The sequence below is a fragment of the Camellia sinensis genome, chromosome 7 (assembly GCF_055761805.1).
Source record: "Camellia sinensis isolate YWXY chromosome 7, ASM5576180v1, whole genome shotgun sequence".
Lineage (NCBI taxonomy): Eukaryota > Viridiplantae > Streptophyta > Magnoliopsida > Ericales > Theaceae > Camellia > Camellia sinensis.
The window spans coordinates 146,322,916-146,340,558 of record NC_138967.1 but is presented as its reverse complement, the minus strand read 5'-3'; the positions used below and the strand labels follow the sequence as shown (position 1 = coordinate 146,340,558).

The following is a 17,643-nucleotide window of genomic DNA, read 5'->3' as shown; positions in this document are numbered from 1 at the left end:
AATAAATGTCATTGTGATTTAGAATGTAATTTTTAATGTAAAATTTGGTCATCTTGTCATTACTATTCAACACAAATCACACGTTACCTTCCTTACTTCCTAATGGTATAAAGATTTCCTCCTTACCCAAGAGAGACCAATGAAAGCTTCCACACACCATTGTGCAAGTGATTCTCACTAGCGTATGCCCGTGCCTACAGGCACAGTGCAAATAATGTTGTGATCAAAATACAATTATAATTCATACGTATCATATTAAAATTTATAGAGTCTGTAATATGTTTTGACAAAAATATTGAAAAAATATGAAGAAATACTATTCTTTTTAAAAAACTTAAAACAATTTTATTTATACCACACGTTTTACAAAACTTGAATAAAATAACAATGAAATTACCCAGAACTCTAGTGATGCAGCCCACGAAAAAGCACCGAAATACTTCCACTGCCAGTAAACAAATAATTATTTTGTTGTTTAAAAATTTCAATAAAAACTAACAATTATTCCAGTTGATATATATAATACTATCAAATAAATAATTATTATGTTGTTTAAGAATTTCAATTTAATAGTTTGTCCAACAAACAATAAAAGCTAAATAAATTAAGATTCTAAAAATAAAAATAATAATAAATACAGTATTGTGATTTTCCAGAAGTTGTGAAATTTTCGGACCCCCTTCCCGGGTTGGTGGTGGGTCACCCAAAGCTTCCTCTTTTTTTTTAATAATAAATACAGTATCGCTTTTCTTGCTTGCTTTTTCCATCTAGCCAATCACATTCCGCCCGCATATCCTTGGCAACAATTATAATTTATCTAGCAATAGATTTTAACACCTTAAAACTACTGATTTATGGGCTGATAAATAGTACAAATCTAATTTATGGTGAGTTTGATAAGTATAAAATTTTGATTTATCGTAAAGTATGGGTTTCTAATCAGGTAAGTCCCCAGGGTTGGTTTGGAGGTTTAAAAATGTATCACCCATAAAAATTAAAAAATGTATCACCCATGAAAGTAATGTGTCACCCTAGTGTATACCCGTGTCTAAAAGAAATAATATAATTAATTATAAGATTAAAATATAATTTAATTTAAAAGTATTGATTTAAAATGTAATTTATCAAATTTATTGACTTTAACATGAATTTTGTGTATGCCTAGGCACGGGCATACGAAAAATATTTATATTATCAAGCAAAAACACCACAACAAAGGCCCGTCACAAATTTGCATCAAGGAAAAGAAAAAAAAAAATGAATTAATCTGTAAGAAAAACCTCAAGTAGTCCCCATCTAGCCCAGCAACTATTACAGTTTTCCCATCATGGTCAGCAACCTTGCAGCAAAAATCATAAAGGTCGCCAAAAAATTGAGCTTCATCAATGCCAATCACATCCAGCTGCCAACATGTAACCAGCATTTAGAAGATAATAGAAAAAGCATTATTAAAAATTAAAAAAAAAAAAAAAAAACTCCAAACTTAAATATAGGACTGCAATGGTGTTACTCATGAATAGCATTTGGTTTCACATTTTAAAAAATAAATAAAAAAGAGAGCCTAAACAGTTAAGATTACTTGTCTACCAGTTAAATTAGCTCACATATGGTTTACCAACACCAATAATTAGAAAAGTAACTTGTACAATGTCAAGCCACAAGAAACAATCAAATTCTTCTTACATAAAACCATGAAGATGATAGTAACATCACTTCAATATCACTTACAATATAAACACATCCAACTTATGAAGCTACCAAGCCCATAGAACAACTGGGACACCATAGACTGAACCAAAAAAAAAAAATTTATAAAACAAAAAAAACACAAATCAAATGGTTCAAGTTTGAAATACCTTGGCATTAGCCTCATCTCCAAATTTTTGCCTAAATGACAACAGATCCGGCAACGCCCAACAGGGAAACTTTGTCCCATCATGTGTCACCACCGAGTCAACCGCATATCTCGTATCCTTGCTTGACTTTATTATTGCAACATTTCTACATTTACATGGTTGGCCCCAAAATAATAGTTAAAATAAAATAAAATTCTTTATGCATCCAACATAAACTTAACACATTGTTATCATCTACAATTAATTAACATTCCGAATTTCTTAACTACATAACACCATAAAAGTGTTGAGAATAAATTGCACAAATTAAATTACAAATCAGAACCCCCAACTTTACAAATCTGGGTAAAGCTTATATCTGTAGCTACTTCTCAGAATATCCGAATTAAACTCAAATTCAGGAAATTAACAAAGTCAACAAAGTACCTGCCATTGTTGCCCTCAAATTTGACTCGACGAAGGAGAGCTGTTGTTTTTCCAGCGAACATTGGCCCAACAATGACGTGAATCTCGCAAAAATTCAAAACCTTCTTCTCATATTATATAGATTTCTTATCGTATTTTCTCATCTCTAAACACAGTAATTGGGTCTCAAGTGAGAATCAAGTGAGAAAATAAGATAACAAATGAGATTACACGTAACATTACTTTTTTTTTCTGAATATATAGCATTGCTGATTCTAATACAGCCAAGGGGGGGGTTTCAATTCAATTGAAGTGTTGTTGTTCCAACCATGGCCAAAACCCAGATTGATCATCAATGGCACAAAACATGTTGGAAAAGCTTTCTTCTTTGACAGCATTTTGATGATCAATGATCTTGTGGTCAGGTTGTCTTGATGAAGAAGAAGAGTTTGGGAAGAGGTGGGCCACGGCAGCAGAAGTGGGCCTGGTGATGATGGAGGGTGGAAAGAGGGGTCTGCTGCTGCTTGTTGGAATAATTGGATGGCCATGATGATGGTTTGATAAAGGGCTGTCCATGGCTGGTGGGGTCCTTGTTGAGACGTCTAACTTGATCTCTGAGCTGTTTTCACTTCTGTTGCTGCTTGAACCCTCTGTCTCTTGGTTTAGGTTTATTGATTCTGTTGGCTCTGTTTTTAAGTGTTATTATCTGCATTCATTCGATTCAAAATCAGGAAGTTCGTTTTTTAGATAGGAAAAATCAAGAAGTTTTGAATACATAAAAACTGATTATAGCATCGGACATAAAATATATATGGAATAAAATGCAATGGTTCATGAAAATTTATCTTGAATATTATTCTAAAAGTGAGAGTGTGATGTGTTAGGTTTTATTCTTGGCAACCCCGTTTGACAAAACTCCTTTCAGTTGTATTTATTTTCGCACTTTTATTTCAGTGAGGCTATGAGTGTTTAGATGCGAATCCAACCCGAATTGTGCTTTTCAGAGAAGGTACTACCTATGTTGTCAAATCCGGAGACAAAACAGTGTGTTGATTCAAATGTAATTTTTTGTGTTTTTGTTCTGTCCGCTCGAGCAGAGCCTTGTGAGCTCGAGCGTAGATTAGTAGGTCTCAGTATTTTGTCAGGGCAAGCAAAAATTATAGCGACCCCGGTCTTTTTCCCATTTGATTATTGTATTCGGACTTAGGTTCCGTAGATTCTGTCATTGTATAATTGTTGTTGTTGTCCCTTATTTTCTCATTTGGAGTTACAGGGTGTGTTGGGCAGGTTTGTTTCAGGTTGGTTGGGTTTAGAAACCAAGTGTTGCTGTCCAGAATTTTGGATCTTCGCTCGAGCGAGTAGTTGGTCGCTCGAGCGAGCTGTTGTTTTTGGTTCTTCGCTCGATCCAGGGTTTGATCGCTCGAGCGAGAGTTTGCGTCTGGTATGGACCTGTAGCTTTGCATTCTTGGCTCGAGCGAGCTTTTCTTTGCTCGAGCGAGTATTTCTTGTGTCTGGTCGCTCGAGCGACCGATTCTTCGCTCGAGCGAGCCTGTCCAGTTTAATTAGACAGCAGCGGGATTTGATCAGTTTTTCATCCTCTTTTTAGATTCCAAACCCTAAGGTCCGACTTCTCTCTCACCCTACTCACCTTCTCTCTTAGATTTGATCCACTTAGGGTGTGTTTCTACCCTAGATCCTTCATTAAAAAGAGTGTGTGAGTCAAGGGCTTCGTTTTAATCTGAATTGTTGGTAGTTTGGAGCACTTTGAAGTTTGGGTCTTCATCTCCATCTTCTCTTTTGGGGTTATTTCTTCGAGGTAGGGATTTCCTACTCCATTCTATAAGTTTTGTTCTAAGTTTTGGTATTTTGATATGTTGGGGATACTTTGGTAATTTTGGGAAAAACCCTAGTGGTATTAATAAGTTAATTTGTATAATTAATTAAAGGAAATTGGGGAAATATGGTTAAATTCATGGAATTGAGGAATTCATTGATTAAGAGGTGTAGTTGGATAATTTAAATCACTCGCCCATTGAATTGTTGATATATTTATTTTCAGTCTAGAAATAACTGTTTTGGGCTATCGGTGGAGGATAGCTGTGATTGTTGTAGACACTGCATGTGGATTAGGGATAACTGAAACTAATCATTGATTAAGTCATCAATTTTGACTGTTGAATTAATACAGACATTATGTGTATTGATTGTGTGTTGTATGTGTTATGTGTTTACATACATTGTTTGTGTGGGAGGAGATAGGGGATGTACTCCACGGTTTAGGGGAAGATAGGGGATGGACTCCATTAGCATCACGATTATGTGTGCTTATTTATATAGAAGTGTTTTTATTGATACAGCACTAAAATGTGTATCAATCTGGAAGTATGAAGTGTTTTGATTTGAGCTTGAGTCTCATTTGTTTGTTGACATTGGAAGAATGTGAATGTGATATATATAATTCACTGTTGTAAGTTTGGCCAGGTTCTGAGTCATATTGATAAAGTTGGAAAGTAAAACGTGTCTTAGACAATAGTGTCATGAGATTGTAAAAGGAAGTAATTGATTATCTTGGTTAACCATCTGTTGAATGCTAGTGCTTTATTCATTGCTTATATGTGGTTTAGTATATTTCTATTGGGCTGTGGCTCACCCTTTATGGGAACATCATTTTCAGGTTCAGGTGATAAGCTACCTCCAAGGACTTAGCTTGGAAGGACTTGGATTCTGAAGACTATTTTCAGTTGTTTGCTTTTATTTGTTAGTACATGTAAACACTCAAGCCTAGGGCTTTATTTGTAATTGAGTTAGAACTCATACTTTTGTGTCCAAGTGTTGGCTTGGAAAGATGTATGCCTGTAGGGCATTTAATTTGATGTTACATGTAATGCTTTTATTTAGTAAGACTCTGATGAATATTATAATGAATTATTAAAGTGTTTTCTTTAAATAATGCATGTCAATGTTATATATAATGGGTTAATTTCTAGGGCGTTACAAAAATACGGGTGGGTGTGATTTTACGCTCGAGCGGATTATCCTACGCTTGAGTGCATCTCAGTTTGTTCGCACGCAGTTTTTGGTCAGTCCGCTCGAGCGGGCTGTGTTGAGCTCGAGCGGACCGCGCGATCCCAGATTTCCAGATTTGATTAAAGAGCTGGTTTTCTTCTGAAATTAGGATTGCTTTGGTTCTCTATAAATACTTGGTTTTCTCCCAAAACTAAGTGATGATTATTGGACTTCTCCAGATCTTATTTTTGGATCTTAAGGTTTATATCTGGAGAGATTTTGCTAGTTTTCTTTGATGTTTTTATTGAGTTTTCAACTCATGATTTAAAAAGAGTACATCAAAGGTTTGTTTGTTATACACAAAAGAGAGAGTTGTTCTTCAGTTGTGGATTCTGAAGAATTCGAGCCTGAAGCTTTGGTAGAATCCGGAGTGGCTCATCAGAAAGACAATTTCGTGGTGAAGATGGGGTTGGAAGAGACACATAGAGGTTGGTTCAATTAGGCGTTGTGGATTCGCTAGGTAATTGAGAGTATACCTGTGTAATTCCTTTTATTCTTCTTAGTGGATTGTCTTGTGGCTATTGCCCGTGGTTTTTTTATCACAGTTGGAGGTGTCCAATTGTGGTTTTTTCCACGTAAAATCGTTGTGTCTCTTTTTCTTGATTGTTTGATTGGGATTGTTTTATTCTGCTTAAATTTGATACATAATCACAAATCAACATCTAGGGGATTTCTAGTGATTTTTCATTTGGTATCAGAGCAGGTCGTTCTATTTTTTTTTTTTTTTAAAAAAAAATTCCTTCAAAACGAGATCTTGTTTGATTTATGATAATGGATTCAAAGAGGTCTGTTGAGAATACCACTAATGATCAATCCTCGGAGAGTGATAATGAAGAGCTTGAGCAAGCTTATGAAAAGTTATATAAGGAGTCTCTTAAGTTATTCAAATTGAATGACAAACTCACAAAGAAACTCAAAGCATGTGAATGTGAGAATGTCAAACTTAAGGAGGAGATTTCCGAGGCCAGAATTAATGCCATCAAGGTAGCTGATGATCGACAAGTTCTTTGTGCAAAACTGTTGACTTGTGAGACAGAGAGGAATGAGCTACTGCAAACCCATGCCATGTATGAAGAAAAGATTGAATCTCTCGAGATGTCACAAGTTGCTTTGGAAGAACTAATGATCAAGAAAGAGGAAGAGCTCAAGTGTGCTATGGCTACCATTGGTCTTTGGAACAAAGGATCAAAGACCTTGGAGGATATCATTGGGTCTCAACAAACGAGTTGTGACAAGAGTGGCATTGGCTTTGGTGGTAAGAAAGAGCAAAAACAGAGTGCTTCAACATCTCATGATACAAGAACTCAAGGAAAGGGGGGACAAAAGATTCAACAAGAGGAAAGACTTCTCAAACTCCCTAGAGTTGGTAAGGTAAAAGAAAAGAAGGTACACTCTGGACACCCTGTTTTTGTTTGTCATCATTGTGGTATGCATGGTCATATTCGCCCTTATTGTTATAAGTTGCATGGGAAAGTGTCTCAAAAGGGTAGAAATTCGAATACTTTTTGGGTTAGGAGACAGCCTTACATGTCTAAGCGGAATACCAAGATTCATGAGGGTGTTCACAACACCGCGACATTTACCAAGACCACTAGACTTAATTTTGTTAAGATCAAAAAGATTTGGGTGAGAAAACTTGACTTGTGTTAATTTGTTTATTTGTTTTAGCTTTTGGGTTTTTTGTGTGTTGTTTTTAATTAAAAAAAAAAATGTGTGCTTGTTCATTTTTTTTTTGTCTTGCTTTATTTTTAAAAAAAAAAAAAAAAATATCCCAAAAAGATTTTCTTAGTATGGTTTTGCAAGCTTAAAATTTTTGAGTGGTCCTTGGTGCATATTGGATTTAATGAGAATATCCATTACATGTTAATATGTGTGTGCTTTCTGTGGTCATTACTCATTTTGGAATGTGTGTTTTTTGATTAGTATGTCTCATTCTGTACACACTCTTGGATTAGCAAATTTTGGAGTCTTCCGCCTTAGTGATTATTTTTTTATGGACTTCTGTCATTGATCTTTTGCGTTTCTAGAGGAATTGACCTATACTAGCATATCATGGGTGATGTTGAGTCTCTTAACCACCTACCATCCTTTTGCATCTCCATGGCTTTCCCCTTAATTCTTTGCAGTCTAGCCATGAGGAAAAGGCTACCTCAGAGTCACCAACCAGGCCATCCTTATTTTATCCATGCTTCTCTGGTTCGGCTTCCATACTCTTGAGCGTGTCAGCCACCAATGATTGTGCAAAGGAAAAAAAAAAAAAAAAGAAAGAGAAGAAGAAAAAAATGAAAAATCACTAGAAATCCCCTAGATGTTGATTTGTGATTATATATCAAATTTAAGCAGAATAAAACAATCCCAATCAAACAATCAAGAAAAAGAGACACAACGATTTTACGTAGAAAAAACCACAATTGGACACCTCCAACTGTGATAAAAAAAACCACGGGCAATAGCCACAAGACAATGCACTAAGAAGAATAAAAGGAATTACACAGGTATACTCTCAATTACCTAGCGAATCCACAACGCCTAATTGAACCAACCTCTATGTGTCTCTTCCAACCCCATCTTCACCACGGAATTGTCTTTCTGATGAGCCACTCCGGATTCCACCAAAGCTTCAGGCTCGAATTCTTCAGAATCCACAACTGAAGAACAACTCTCTCTTTTGTGTATAACAAACAAACCTTTGATGTACTCTTTTTAAATCATGAGTTGAAAACTCAATAAAAACATCAAAGAAAACTAGCAAAATCTCTCCAGATATAAACCTTAAGATCCAAAAATAAGATTTGGAGAAGTTCAATAATCATCACTTAGTTTTGGGAGAAAACCAAGTATTTATAGAGAACCAAAGCAATCCTAATTTCAGAAGAAAACCAACTCTTTAATCAAATCTGGAAATCTGGGATCGCGCGGTCCGCTCGAGCTCAACACAACCCGCTCGAGCGGACTGACCAAAAACTGCGTGCGAACAAACTGAGATGCGCTCGAGCGTAGGATAATCCGCTCGAGCGTAAAATCACACCCACCAGTATTTTTGCTTGCCCTGACAAAATACTGAGACCTACTAATCTACGCTCGAGCTCACAAGGCTCCGCTCGAGCGGACAGAACAAAAACACAAAAAATTACATTTGAATCAACACACTGTTTTGTCTCCGGATTTGACAACATAGGTAGTACCTTCTCTGAAAAGCACAATTCGGGTTGGATTCGCATCTAAACACTCATAGCCTCACTGAAATAAAAGTGCGAAAATAAATACAACTGAAAGGAGTTTTGTCAAACGGGGTTGCCAAGAATAAAACCTAACAATCTCCCCCTTTGGCAATGCCGTGACAAAACACACCTAACAAATAAAATCCTAAACACCCCAACCCATTACAGCCAACTAAAGCCAACTTCTTTCTCAAAGTCATGATCTGCAAAACAGTTATTAGTGCCACAATCTCCAAAACAACTATTAGTCCCACAAAAAAAACAATAGACATATGACACGATTATCTTGAAACATGAGATGGAAAATATGAATAGATGAAAAACTAAGACTCATGAAAAACACCTCTCAAACAACAAAAGCAAGATCATAGACCACACAAGCAATGATATGACGATGTAAGTACTAGGAACATACAAGAAGGGCAAACAGTGCATAGCAACATGCAAAACATACAGCCAAATCCCCTTACCAAACATATCAATGTGTCCATGCTAAACAACTCTTGCAATGAGAAACCAAACTCCCCCTCACTAAAAGCAACCACAGACACTGAAACAGTGAACAAGAAGAAAACGATAAAAATAATATGGTGGAGCAAGCAAGGAATTTCAGATTAGTACCTTAAAACACACAAGACTATCCAAGAAGCACCATTACGAGAAAACACAATGTGCATGGTCTGTAGAAAATTCCTCATGAAGAAAGTGATGCATTATGTGAAAAGCATAGATCCCATGAGAAAAGTGTGTGTGTGACTCTTGGAGTTCGACAAAGACTAGATTCAATCCTAGTAGTGATACGAAAGCCGGACCTCCGACAAGAGAATCTTAAGCACGCCAAAAGGAAAGTCAAACCACTAGGAATCAAGGGGTATTTGGTGAGTAAATGTAAATTTAAAGTTGATGGAATGTAGATCACACACACTCAAAATAGATGTAGACTATTGATTTTTTTTTTTTTTTCTATGTGATTTTCTAAAGTAAATCTTCTGGATTTGTAGCATTACTATATATGAAAGACATTTTTTTTTTAAAGTGGGCCTCATCAGCGAATTTTATAAAATTTTATTTCATTAATGCATGTTTTATGCTCTTTTCTGTGTTTGCAACAGAATGGAATGAAAATCAACAACTATATGGGTGAGTTTAGTATAGTCTTTTACTTTGGAAAACAAAAAATAGAAGTTGACTCAGAAAATTTGCTTGCCAACTGTTTTTGAAAATTGAAGTTTTTTGAAAAAAGCTTATTTGAATTGTTTTTTAAAAAGTTACTTCCACAAAAAAATGAAAGCAATTGGTGTTTTTGAACTACTCATTGTTTTTGTTTCTGAAAACTTGAAAAATAGAAACAACACCCAAAATGACGACCATAATTATGGCTATCTAAAGTGATTCAAATTGATTTTTTTTTTCTTCTTCTTAATCAATCCACCCAAAAAAAAAAAAACAAAAACAAAAACAAAAACAAAAACAAAAACAAAAGAAAACAAAAGTTGCTTACTCAATTGGCAATAAAGAGGGGAATTTTGTCCAAACTAAAATCTAACAGTTATCAACACATGCATCTTCCCAAAGCATCAAAATAATTTTGGAATTAATTCCCTTTGGTTTTGTTTTCAAATTTTGTTTTAAAAAAAATGATCTGAAAACTTTGTTTGGCAATTTCTAAAAACACCTGTCTTTTAGAAAAACACTTTCAAAAACTTTTCCAAATTTTCAACAACTGTTTTCAAACAAAAACGAAAACGATGAGTGTTTCTGAACTCCTCATTATTTTTGTTTTTGAAAAAACAAAATTTTCGAAAACCATACCTCAGCTTGAAGTTTCTGGTTCTGAGATTGGAGAGCATCATTATCAGCCTTGATATCATTAAATTGTCTCTTAAGAACATCATAGTCATTCTCTAATTGCTTTGTCTTCCACCTAGCCCTCCTGTTCTGAAACCATATAGCTATTTGTCTTGGTTGCAGCCCAAGAGCCCTTGCCAACTGTATTTTCCTCTCAGTTTCAAGCTTGTTTCCCAACTCAAAGTTCTTCTCAAGTGTTTTCACTTGCTCCAAGTTCAGTCTTCTCTTCTTCTCGCCAGCTTGTGACCCATCATCTGATAAGTCATCTTCAACCCCATTGGTTTCATGATCACACACTTCAATGGCTGAAAATGACATAGATCTCTTCCTCAGAAGTGATGCAACACCTGCAAATTGCCACCACCATTCAAAAATTCAAATCCTATATATATCAACTGTATTGGGATACATATCAGTATTTATCAGCTCATATGTATCAACTAATATATCGATGAGTAACATTTTTGGAAGTTCAAAATCTCAAATATTCATTCCTCCCCCAGTTGGTTGAGTGTTTTTATTCCCCTTGGCCTTATTGGAAAGTTGAGGGTTCACCTCCTAACATCCTTGTGAATACGGCAGGCATGCCGGAGAACAGCTTTTCCAGATCCACCCTGCCATGAAGAAATCATTCTACATGAATAAATTTTGCCCATGGTTCTTACTGGAAAATAAATTCAGGCGATCATCATGGCCCAATTTGTGTATCATTGGATGTAAGCAAAAATATAAAAATAAATAATTCATTTCGTTAGACAGCGGTTTGTGGTTTTTAATACAAAGAATCATTTTATACTATATTCTATAGAGATTGTTCCGGCAATGTTGACAAAACTAAACAGCCAATAAGTCCTTAGAGAAATACCTGTATGGTCCATCTCCAATAAAAGCAATTCGTGCCTCCGGTATCTGGTCCATGACACTGTTCAATCACACATCCCAAATGTCAATGGTTACAACTTATAATAATTATGAAAAAAGCATTATTCCGTCAATATTTTGCAAGTAATATTTCCTAAATTGCAAAAGCAGAAAATACTTATCATTTGAAATAAAAGAGCAGTACCTTTTGAGTAAATCCAAACTCTTCTCAACTCCTAGTCGTCCAACATGGACTATCAATGGTCTCTCGGGCTCCCCATTACTGATTAAAAAAAGAACAATATATTAACATTTGGAGGAAACTCATATTACATGGCAATGAAATTTTAAGGATTGAAAGAAAGCCATACCTTAGTCTTATTCGCATTTCTTGAGCGTGATGTTTGGGATGGAAGCTTTCGGAATCAACACCCTTATTCCAGAGACGAATCTTGTTACCTGAAAATAAACAAAGAATTAATATGGATATGAGCTGCTATTTTCAGAGAAACATTTGAAAAAAATAAAATAAAAATTCAAGCAGAAGCATAAATGCCAAATTCTGTTACGTGATCAATGTGAAATTTCAGAGAGTTATCTATTGGGCGATGTTCATTTACCTGTTGTTACCCTAGCTGCTTCAAGCTCCTTTGCAAGGGAAGCTGACGGAACCAGTGTAAGATCAGCAGCCCTATGAAGAAACTCTATTAAGAAAAGAACAAAACTTTCATTTATCAGTTCACAAACACGAAAAGTCAGAATCCATGTGAAATTGATAAAAGTTCACATACTTATGACCCACCACATAGGTTTGACCAGCCAACTAAAGGTGTATCTTGGTATGTATCTGCAAGTCAAAACAGGAATTGGGCTCAACCCTTGTGGGGTGGCAAGCACACTGTGCAATTCCCAAAGATGATATGAAAAAAATTTATTGATACAAAGAAACTTTGTTTGATAAAATTTGATATGTATCAGCAGATTTTATTTTATAACAAATCAAATATTGATCAGAAATAAAAACTACATAGAGATTAAAAAGTGAACTTCGAAAGATGACTAATTTTACAAACATAGTGTACATGAATTTACAGAGATACTGTGTTACTTCGCATCACAATCAAGATCAATATTCCCATAGAGAAAGCTCAAGCAATTCATTAGAAACCGTCAAAACCACAAACAATTAACTAAATTTTCAACAATTAAAGCAACAATAGGATGATCCACTTGACTGACTTTAATTGGATTCAATTATAAATGCACACATGCCTCACATGCAATGGAGAATTCAAAAATGTTGAGTCCCATAAATAACCACCTAGATTTTTCAGAACGGGCAACGTTTATCTTCATTCTAACAACACGGATGCAAAAGAAAATGCATGCATAGATATATACACACACACAGGGGAATTTATCTGAGCGAGGAAAGAAGCGAATTGGGGTGTGGGGATAAGAGAAAAGCAAATCTGTGTAACTTGTTCTGGATCTCTCCCAACTTTGTCTCAAACTCTCTCTCTCTCTCTCTCTCCCTCTCCCTCCCTTCTTAGAATGGCAATGGGTCTGTCCTTCACTCCAAACCTCAACTCAACAGACAACAACGGTGGAGGAAAAATGCGTGTTTCGTTGTATTATTTAAGTTGTTCAAGTTCTTACCTAACTTTTTTATTTCATCAAATTGAGCTTCTACAGTTACTGATTTGTGTAATCATTTTCAATTGGACCACATCAACTGAAATCAAAACCTTCAGGAACTAAATACATGAAAATGATAGTTTAGGGATGAAAAAAATAAATAAATAAACAAAAATTGGTGATAAAAGTTTGAAATTAGCCCTTTGGGAAAAGTAAAGAACTGTAGTAGGTTTTTCAGAAATCAAAATAGTGCATTGTTCATAGCCAGTGAGCTGTGTGCATTATATAATAGTATAAAAGTATAGATATATAATATATGTATATGTATCAACAAACTGAAAGCTGACCTAGGGTTTTCACAGCTGTAATTCCATTAAACGCCTACAATGAACCAAAAAAAAATTCAGAAAAAACTCCAAATTCAGAAAAATCGTACCTTGCCAAGTGATTCAATACGCATACACCAACACCAAGTGATAAAATCGTACCTCGCATTTTTCGTACAACAAAAAATTTATTAGTGACCCTCTTTGCCTCCAAATTTAGAAAAATCGAAATCAGAAAAATTCAGAAAAATCGAAATCAGAAAAATTCGAAATCGAAATCGAAATTTAACGTTTATAAAATCGTACCTCACAATTTAGTAGTAACCCTCTTTACCTCCAAATTCAGAAAAATCGAAATCAAAACAAACAAAAATCGTACCTTGCCAAGCATCGGTAGCAAAGAGGCAAAGAGGGTTTTGGCGAGATCTGTTGCGAGGAGGAGAGGACTGAAGTGGTCAAGATGAGGAAGAGGCTGTTGTGATGGCGGTGGTCAAGGGATCTGTTGAAGAAGGAGAAACAGATAGGGTCCTACGAGGGAGAAGAGAGGTGGTCGCGATGGCGGTGATCGAGAGGGTTCTGTCGAAGAATAAACAGAGAGGGAGAGAGGGAGAGAGAGATAAAGAAGGAAAGAAGAGACGTGGGTGAGAGCAGAGAGGGGGAGAGAGACGTGGGTAGGTGAGAAGGTTAAGGAAGAGAAGTGTTTGGGCGGGAAATAAATAATTCAGAGCCGTTGATATATACTGAAGATTGATCTCAGCCGTCCAAATTAAATATATCTCCCTAAACACCTCAATTTGATGGTTTGGCAAAGATATCTCCCTAAACACCTCGTCAACTATATCAAATGCCAAAATACAAACACAATCCTTTCTTAGATTAAATGCAACCCAATGAGCAGCCCCATTCACAAATGCGGGCAAGGAATCAAAACCAAGAAGTTCATAACATAAATCACCAATACAAACGGATCTCCAAGAACATGTGCTAAGCGCAAAAAGCTCCACCCTATGCACAACATAGAAGCGATGATCATCAAAGGCACATGCAATTTCACGTTATAGTCATTACTCATGCGGTTGAATCCAAATCCAAAATCAAACCAAAGCAAGCAACAATCCTCGATTACAGAAGAACCAAATGCAGGAAGTGTCATGAATCTCCTAATTGAAGGGTTCCATAGAACAGCATAGTCTAAGCCATAATAATCCGATAAGCACAACAACCCGTCACATGCACCAACAATCTTGAAAAATTCATTGTAGTTTTGAAATGGGTATTCAAAATTCACAAACTCATCACCAAATGTCTTGTCATCGGTAAATGACAAGCAGTGATCTCGATTCTCAGATTTGAACTTGATGAGTAGTTTGTTAGTGTGGTTTGATTTAGTTCGATTGAGGTATGTGGTGATGAAACTTGGGTTGGTGATTAAGGAGTACCAAGATTTGCAGATTGACCTGAATTGAAGTAAAGACTTCACAGGTAGTCTTGCAAGGATTTCGATCAAGACTTCCTCAAGTATGCAAGCGTTCAAAATTGATTTCTTCGTCATTGTCGACATATTTCTTTTGTTGCTTCTAAACTTCTTTGGCATTTGGGGAAAAAGACGATTGAGACTAGAGAAAGACCTATGAATGGATGTAAATTTCAACCACAAACTAGAACATAAAACCCAAAACCTATAAAGAATATAAAACCAAAACCCTAAAACTACACAATATCTCTTGGGTTAAAACCCAAATCCTCGATCTTAACTTCTTGTACCAACATAACAGATCAAAATCGAAACCCTAGATCCAACTTTCGTACAGATTAGAACACAAAGGATCGATTACCAGCAATGAGACAGAGAGATATAAAGATTGAGAGAGAAACAGAGAGAGAGAGAGAGAGAGAGAGAGAGAGAGAGAGATACCAAGCATTGTATCAAAGCCTAAATTGCGAATCTTGTTGAAATTAAAGGAGGGCAATTTCTATCCCGATAAAGAAAAGATAAACGAGTGAAATAGCTATTCCATAATTTTTGAAACAGAATACTCATTCAGTCCTATTAGTGGATGGTTATTCCATTTGGAATGCCTATTCCATATTTTTTAAGGTAACCAAACAACGGAATGGTTATTCCAATGGAATGATCATATTCCATTCCAACCTTCATTACCATGAACTAAATATAGCCTAAGAGGAAACAACTTTTATTTTCCCATTCCTCACTCATACAATAAAGAAAACAAATTTAAGATGATTGACTTTAGTAGTAGTCAATTTCAAGGGAAAGTGCCAAGATTAAAATTCTTGATATCTCAAATAATTTTATTGAAGATACATTCCCCTTTTGGTTGGGAACTCTTACAGAGGGTCCGTTTGGTTTGGTTTTCAGAATCAATTTTGAAAGATAATTTTGTGAAAAGAGTTTTCAAATTTTGAAAATTTGTTTAGTTTTACATTCTGAATATATTTTTAGAAAATTGAAAATCCAAAACTCATTTGGTTTAGTGATTCTGAAATAATTGTTAAAACTCTATTTGGTTATAGAGTTTTCAAAAATAACTTTTAAATTTCAATCTGTCTTCCATTGTTTATGTGAACTTTTTAAATATTTTAATCAATGATTTTGAATTTTTAGATCTACTCAATCTAAACACACTTAAAATGAAAAGAATCTTTAAAAAAATCATTAAATGCTAACAAACATACCAAAACAAATATACAATTTTTTTTTTTTTTTCAGTTTTTAGATCTGCTCAATCTAAATACACTTAAAACGTAGAAATAAAGTTGATCAACTTGAAAATATGCTGTACCGCATACTTCAACATATATATCGATTCAATTAATGTAGCTTTGGTAATAGAAATAAATTTGATTTCAAATAGTCTTGGGAATAGAGATAAATTTGGAATAGATTTGAAATAATTTTGGTAATAGAGATAAATTTGATTTGAAATAGTCTTGGGAATAATGATAATTTTGGAATAGATTTGAAATAGTTTTGGGAATAGAGATAAATTTAAAATAGTTTGGGAAATAGAGATAAACAAATGAGCTTTCAATTTTGGGCTCTCAAAAACCCATTCGGAAATCCAAACCAAACGGGGTCGTAGATTCTCATCCTGCGATCCAATAAATTCTATGGTGCAGTAGAGAGTCCTAAAACTAAGTTAGTGTTACTAAATTTGCGCATCATTGACCTCTCTCATAATGGTTTTATAGGGGAATTGCCAACAAAATATTTTAAAATTGGAATGCAATGAAATTTTTTGATGAGGACCAGATGATATATATGAAGGCCACCATAAGGGAAGATCATGTGTTAGCAGAAAGCTATTTCTACTAAATGACCATTACAAACAAAGGTGTAAATACAATGTACAATGAGATCCTGGATATCTTCACTACCATTGATCTGTCAAGCAACAAATTTAAAGGGGAGATTCCAGAATCTATTAAAAACCTTAAGGGGCTCCAGCTATTCAACCTTTCGAACAATGATATAAGTGGTCAAATCCCAACATGCTTGGGGAACCTAACAAACCTTGAATCTTTGGACCTTTCTCAAAACAAGCTCTCAGTAGAAATCCCTTAACGACTAGCACTTCTTACTTTCCTTACTTTCTTAAATGTTTCAAATGACCATCTCACTGGACTTATTCCACAACGGAAGCAATTAACATTTGCAAACCATTCCTTTGAGTGGAATCCAGGATTGTGCGGAGATCCTTTGTCAAGGAAATGTGAAATGTCAGAGGCGCTACCATCATCACCACCATTGAACGCAAAACAAGATAATGATTCAGCGTTCAAAAGTATAGTTGATTGGATTGTCATATGCATGGGATATGTGAGTGGAATAGTGATCTGTTAGGGAAAATCGATGTGATTCCCCACAAGTAAATCAATCAATGGGAATAAAATCTAATGCGGAAAAATTAAATCAAAGGCAACACAAGAATTTTTACGTGGTTCCCTCAATGTGAGGTACGTCCACGGGATTGAAATCCGATTCCACTATCAACCAAATAAGTTCCAAACGATTACAAACGAGACACTAATGGTCTCACAAAACCACCCTTAGGTGAATTCCAAATAATCACAAATAAACAAAGAGGAAAGACCTCACCAAATAGATGAACCAAAATCTTCTGAACCAGAGTTGAAGAAGACCCAAAATAACGAACCAAATCAACTTCCACACAAAGAAAACCAAAGCTTGAACAAATCAAGCACTCTTGATTTGCCTTTCCCAATTGTCAAATTCCCAGGCACTATTACCGAGGCAATATGTTTCAGGTAGCAGCCGCCGTTCACTTTTGTGTGTTAAAAACAAAATAATATATATATTGGATATATATATTATTAAATCTTGGGTTTTGGAATCAAACCCTAATTGTATCCAAATTGAATTGGGTCTCCTCAAATATA

General features: G+C 35.3%; 2 protein-coding genes across 2 annotated transcripts; both read right to left on the bottom strand.

Annotated features, from left to right (window-relative positions):
- Nucleotides 1-1,108: 1,108 nt before the first annotated feature.
- Nucleotides 1,109-2,410, bottom strand: LOC145795367 (thymidine kinase a-like). Its single transcript, XM_082879527.1, has 3 exons — nucleotides 2,283-2,410; nucleotides 1,857-2,001; nucleotides 1,109-1,402 (listed from the first exon to the last, which is right to left on the bottom strand). Exons 1-3 carry the CDS (start codon nucleotides 2,342-2,344, stop codon nucleotides 1,187-1,189), a joined length of 423 nt encoding a protein of 140 aa, XP_082735653.1. The 5' UTR covers nucleotides 2,345-2,410; the 3' UTR covers nucleotides 1,109-1,186.
- Nucleotides 2,411-2,504: 94 nt separating this feature from the next.
- Nucleotides 2,505-11,713, bottom strand: LOC114319418 (homeobox-leucine zipper protein ATHB-13-like). Its single transcript, XM_082879528.1, has 7 exons — nucleotides 11,629-11,713; nucleotides 11,463-11,540; nucleotides 11,262-11,318; nucleotides 10,952-11,010; nucleotides 10,356-10,743; nucleotides 8,360-8,376; nucleotides 2,505-2,947 (listed from the first exon to the last, which is right to left on the bottom strand). The coding sequence occupies exons 1-7, from the start codon at nucleotides 11,643-11,645 to the stop codon at nucleotides 2,565-2,567; spliced, it is 999 nt and encodes a 332-aa protein (XP_082735654.1). The 5' UTR covers nucleotides 11,646-11,713; the 3' UTR covers nucleotides 2,505-2,564.
- Between the last annotated feature and the right edge of the window lie 5,930 nt (nucleotides 11,714-17,643).